This window comes from Primulina tabacum, unplaced genomic scaffold, assembly GCF_025594145.1.
Source record: "Primulina tabacum isolate GXHZ01 unplaced genomic scaffold, ASM2559414v2 Contig396, whole genome shotgun sequence".
NCBI classification, from domain to species: domain Eukaryota; kingdom Viridiplantae; phylum Streptophyta; class Magnoliopsida; order Lamiales; family Gesneriaceae; genus Primulina; species Primulina tabacum.
In genome coordinates this window covers 52,449-58,636 of record NW_027459737.1, presented here as the reverse complement: position 1 = coordinate 58,636, position 6,188 = coordinate 52,449, and the positions used below count along the sequence as shown (strand labels likewise).

The following is a 6,188-nucleotide window of genomic DNA, read 5'->3' as shown; positions in this document are numbered from 1 at the left end:
AAACTATTTAAAAGGTACCTTTGAATTGACCCAACTGTCGCGTACGGTGGGCTCCACTAACCTGCTGATGCAACGTGGCCCAGACCCACCCTGTCAGTTATTGTATCAAAACTCTATGCCACGTCACCCTCACATATAATAATAAAATTAAATACTAGTAATAATTATTAAGGAATAAATCAAATTGAAAAAAGATTACTTGGCGTAAGTGCGGATATGTTTTATTTTTTATTTATTTTTCTATGTTGATCTCTCAAGATTGAATTTTTTATTTTTATTTTGTAAAAGAGAGATAATTTGATTTTTAAAAAAAGCGAGTTTAATTCGGCAAAAATAAAGTAGAGAATAAATTGCAAGAAAAAATTAAAAAAAATTATTTAAAAAGTACCGTAAAAGCTTGTTGAAGAAATTACAGTCCCTTCTACCTTAACATACCAAATCAAAAGTGTTTTTAAAAAAAGGTAATTGCATAAAAAAAGGGTAAAATATAAGTATTATGTCATCGAAAACCAAAATAGATTAATTAAGGATATCATTATTCTTTTACTTTCTTTTTTAATTATTATTTTATTTATTTATTTTTTATCACCAACATATATAGTATTATTTGTTTTTTGATTTTTAGATTAATTATACTCTTTCCGAATTAGTGGTAGAAGCCAGGCCGTTACGCAATGGGAAACCGCGAATCGTGCTTTAATTAGACTGACTTAGGTGTCATTATATGCCGGAGGACTTGAAAATCGTAACAAATGTCAATTAAATCACCATTTTTATCTCCAGAATTTAATCGCCAAAATTTACTTTATAAAATCACCAATCCGTATTTCGCTTTAACTCAATGCAAAATATCCAACTTCTCGCGTTAGACTCTCTCTTTTTCTCTCGAATTTTGGTATTGATTTGACTTTCCCAATTTATTTATGTTAAATTAAAACGCTTAATATATATATATATATATATATATATATATATATAAACTCAATCGCCACCTCTCTATTGTATAATTCTGTTCCTTTACTTTCAAACCTATTCCCTCTCCACCCTTTTCTCTCCTCCATTTCCCTGCCCTTTCCATATTCTATCCGTTCATCCTAATGTCAGTTGAAGCAAGCAATCTCAAGATTTTCCCTTCGCAGCTAGTACAAGACAGGTACTGATCTTTCTCTTTGCAATCGGTTTTCTTCGTTTGTTTTGCTTGACGCTCACGTTTGAGAATTCATATTTGCAGGGGTTTGGTGATGCCATGTGTTAATCAATCGGGGATGGCTGGTTCTTTGTACAACTCGCAGCCGATGGGTTTTTCCGGGATCCCTTTTGCAGCAACATTGCCAACCAATAATTCCTTTTATCCACAGCCGGTGTGCGATTCGGCGCAGGCCAAAACCTCCATGAATACGGATAGTGGGCTCACCTACAATATTTCCACCACAAGAAAGCGCTCCAGGGACCCCGTTAATCAAATGTACAGTGCTGCACCGCGTTTCACGGTAGCCGTGAAGAACGACGGTGCCTCTCAGTTCCCTTCTTTTTTCGGCGATGATATCATGCCTCAAATCCAGCAATACCAGATGGACATCGACACCATTATCTCCCAGCATGTGAGTTTATACTATTCCTTTATATGATATCTGCATGCATGCGGCTGTCGTGTTGATTCGGAGTTGTTTCCTTTCATGTTTAATCTGTAAATTCTGATTTGGTTTCGTTCTGGTTGATTTGTAGACTAAGAGAATTCGGTTGGAGTTAGAAGAGAGGCAAAAGAAACAAGCAAGATTTCTGGTGGCGGCAATTGGAGAAGGGGTGACGAAGAAATTGAAGGAGAAGGACGATCATATTCAGAGAGTGGGCAAATTAAATTTTTTCCTTCAAGAAAGAGTGAAGAGTCTCTACGTAGAAAACCAACTGTGGAGAGAAATGGCCCAGACGAACGAGGCCACAGCCAATTCCCTCCGCAGCGATCTGGAACAAATCCTAGCCCACGTCGGAGGTGAGGACCGGCCGTCCGCCGGAGCGGCCTTTGAAGACGACGTGCAGTCCTGTTGTGGCAGTAGTAATCACAACGAGAAACATCACGCTGAAGAAGCGTTGTCTCAGAGTAGAAATTGCAAACGATGCGGCGAGAGGGAATCATGCGTGTTGCTTCTTCCTTGCAGACACCTTTGCCTCTGCAACGTATGCGGGAGTGGGTCGCACCAACTCCAAGCATGCCCCGTCTGTAAAGCCGCCATGAACGCCACCCTCCACGTTAACATGTCTTCTTAATCCATCAATCAATAGACACACGGTTTTTACTAGAGAAAGACGGCCAGACATTTTTGTTATACATTTTTTTTTGGGTAAAAAAATTTGTAGCTTTATTGTAAATCCTTCTCTCAGCAAATCAATCGTTTATTCTTTCTTTCTAACCTTGTTCGAATTTTAATTTTAATTTCCCAGTTAATTCCATTTCCAGTTTAGTTTCTTTTAACAGATAACTTTAGTTTCTCGTCACTTGGGAAAAAAATTTGGGTAGCTTCCTGGTATACAATATTCTGCCACTCTTTTTTCTTTATAAACCTTTTAGACATGACTTTTTCTTTTTACAGTAGATAAACAGTAAATTGTTGTTGGGTTCCCACAATCCCACTTCCAATCCTTTTAATGGTCAGTGCCACACGGTCAACTTTTGCGTCAAACAAATTTCTCTACTTTTCTTTGAAATTGAAAGAAAATTAAATTTCTCATGGTCCCTATTCTTTTGATTGTCTGGTTAAATTTCATTACGAAGCATGAGCGTTTGTGCTCATTAATTAAGCCATGTCGTATACAATAAAAATCAAACAAGGTGGCCTCAATCTGCCCCTGTATTCATTTATTTCTGATATTATTGATTTGCTTGGACTGGGGAGTACTGCACAGTTGGTGATACGTCAAGAATGCTGATAAAGTTTCATTGTTTTGGTAGTATTTTTTTAATTCTTTGGGAGCATGAACCCACCCTTCACTCGTTAAAGAATTCGGGTGCCAGCTTACACAAAATTCACGATGCGCAGTGGTTTTAATATCTGTCAAATACTTGGTTTTTATCGATTTAATAGAAGACAAAAACTTGTGTAAGACGGTCTTACGGATAATATTTCGACAAAAGAATCTCTTATTTGGGTCATCCATGAAAAAATATTACTTTTTATGCTAAGAGTATTACTTTTTATTGTTAATATCGGTAGGATAGACTCGTCTCATACATAAAAATTTGTGAAATCGTCTCACAAGAGACCTATTCATCAATAGAAAATCAGAGACAATCAAAAGAGAAACGAGTAAATTAAAATTTGACAAGATTGAGACAACAAAATCAATAAATATGTAAAACCAAAAATACTAGCGTCACAATATTTTAAATAAGGTAGAGTTAGATTAGGCCACCTAAAAACTTGACACTGCAATATTTTGTCCGTTGTTTTTTTTTTTTTGTTTGTACCGTTTCATAAATATTGGTGGTAAAATAGTATTTATCCAATTGCATAGTTTGATGTATTTATCATTTATGTGCGTCGCGTAGGGTTTTGGTTTATTTATTAGAGGCAGGTAACTGATAGCCACGTCACGCACTCCAATTACCAATGAATTCATATGTATGTATCGGAAAATTTCAGGAATGTGGGGGCACTGGGACAAGTTTGTCGTAGTAATTTACACTATTAAAAGAGGAAGTGCGTGCCATAGATATATACCAGATTTTCTTTCTGTTACAATGATTTTCTACCATATCCGATTTTGATTTCAGATGGATTATACTTTATGGATACCATCTCTTCGTAATAAATTAACTAAATAAAGCCGAAAAATTATGGAGGAAAAAATCAAATCCGACCTAATTACATCCATGTATATACAAAAAAAATTCTATTCTCTACGGTATACCAATACCTTATACATGAATCACCGGTATCTAACTCAACACCCAGCTGAAAAGTTGGTGCAATTTCTTTGGGTTCTTGCTGTTTTATCTGGAAATCCGAATATTTTGTTCGAGAGCGGTACATAATATAATATCTATGGAACAAAATTTTTTGACTCATCATATCCCCGTCCCCAACATGTGCTCGTTATTCGTGCTTATTTTTATTAGTTTCGTTCTTTTCAACAATCATTTGATCAAGACCATCAGATTTCGAGTCTGATTACACTTATCAGATCATAGTAAAAATGTCCAGTAGTATCGCCACATGAATCTTTAGGTATCACTGATCGTGCTTACAAAAACATTAAGTTATAATTAACATACAGTACAGTCTCTTAAAATCATATATTCTGATCAAATCTACAATTGTTGATATATCGAGAGTTACGAATGAATTCGATAACGATATGATATATATTTGAGTAATAATAATGACATCATATGTATAACTATGAAACACATTTCCTTAAAGCATATGTCTTGCTCTGGTCAAAAACTCATTGTACTATTAACTTAGAAGATCACATACGATATCTTCACTAGTAGGCGAGCGTTGCATCCCTAACTAGAATGTATTGGCTCATATGTATTTCAAAACTACACTCAATCTCGCCACTTGATTACTCTAAGTAAAGTCGGTAGACATATCAAAGTGTATGCTAATACGAGAGCCTCCACGTTGTCCGAGTCAGATGGCTAATGGTGTACAACCATAAACGCGGATTATTCCAATTTATAAGTGAAAACCACTTGGAAAGTGTAAGGGAGAGTTGTTCAGTGCATAATCAAATGATCATTTGTTTCCATGAATGGACATCTTCATGCATTTACCATTTAAACGTGACGTTTACATCACATAAAGATAGTCTCAAGCTCAAGCAACATTTATAATTATTTTAGATGGTTGAATCGCCTAGAAACCTACTAAGAATATACGATACGTTTACCTAATGAGTTTCATGATCTTACTTTGCAAGATAGAATTGATGATACTTATTGTATATTCAATAATTTTATCTATGCGGATTGCATAGATATACATATAAAGTGAATGTTATAATTTGATAAAATCATAAAATATAATTAAAATAAAGATTGTCTTTGTCTGAGAATCAATAAAACCCAAATCACAAGTTGACAAAATATAGATTCGCGGAGGCGTATGTTGCTCCACCAGAAAATAAACTTAGATTGGATGTCAATGCAACCTATAATAAGAGTATTAACTGCTATGCAATTGGAGAAGTGATAAATAATCACGAGGGCCCACCGGCAGTGATCTTTGGACGGGATGTCGATAAGCCTTAGTCCATTACGTGTTTCGAGCTTCTTGCAATTGAAAGTGGCTTAAAGACTACTAAAGTGTGTAACCTACGTATTCATCAAGTTACATCAGATTCTTTTCTCGTTTCACGTATATGATCGGAAGAGATCCTTAGTTTTATAGGATCCATTGCTATATATATCAAACTTTTTCTGAATTCTCAGAGTAACATTATCCTTAAACATGTTCGACGATCGGTAAATGCGTCGTTTTTGCTATTTCCTCGCCGTCCCAATTTGTGTGGGAGATTAGTTATTTTCATTCATGATGGATTGGTATTACAACAAAGTACTTCTTGGATTTTCAATAAAATACAATAACTTGGCAATAAAAAAATACTCTGTATAAATATTTATGATACAATTAAAGAGCTATGTTTGCATTTAATACCACATAAAACATCACTGGCTGGTTGTTGATGAATTTACATCAACTCCCTTTTCATTTCCTCGAAATTACCTATATAAAAAAATTAACTATTTTGACCGAAGAAACGAATTATGGTATCATAAAACATGAATAAATATAAAATGAAATAAAATCATTTTCCTTTTAGGAGGGAGCGTTTGCTAAAAATAATTTACGACACAAACATATCTGCTAAGGTTTTATGCAATTTTTTTAAATATATATAAATCATGCAAAAATTTCATTTAAAAGGCCTTTAAAACAAAAAAAGAAACTCTACTATCCAATAATTATCTCCCGGACCTCTTTTGCCAATATATATTCTCGAATATGACCAAAAATTGGCATAAAGAGGGGGAAATGGGCATTAATTGATTTATGTTGTTATCCGAAACAATAAAGACAAAAATGTCAGTAGAAATGTAAGCAAAATTCACAATTTCCCTTGTACCCACCCGTTTCTTCTTCAATTCTGGTGGCTTTTCTTTTCCCAAAAACAATTATGACGGC

At 34.8% G+C, this 6,188-nt stretch overlaps 1 protein-coding gene across 1 annotated transcript; it reads left to right on the top strand.

Annotated features, from left to right (window-relative positions):
- The first annotated feature begins 972 nt into the window (after positions 1 to 972).
- Positions 973 to 2,408, top strand: LOC142534169 (E3 ubiquitin-protein ligase BOI-like). Its single transcript, XM_075641104.1, has 3 exons — positions 973 to 1,153; positions 1,232 to 1,601; positions 1,726 to 2,408. Exons 1-3 carry the CDS (start codon positions 1,098 to 1,100, stop codon positions 2,263 to 2,265), a joined length of 966 nt encoding a protein of 321 aa, XP_075497219.1. The 5' UTR covers positions 973 to 1,097; the 3' UTR covers positions 2,266 to 2,408.
- Positions 2,409 to 6,188: the final 3,780 nt, after the last annotated feature.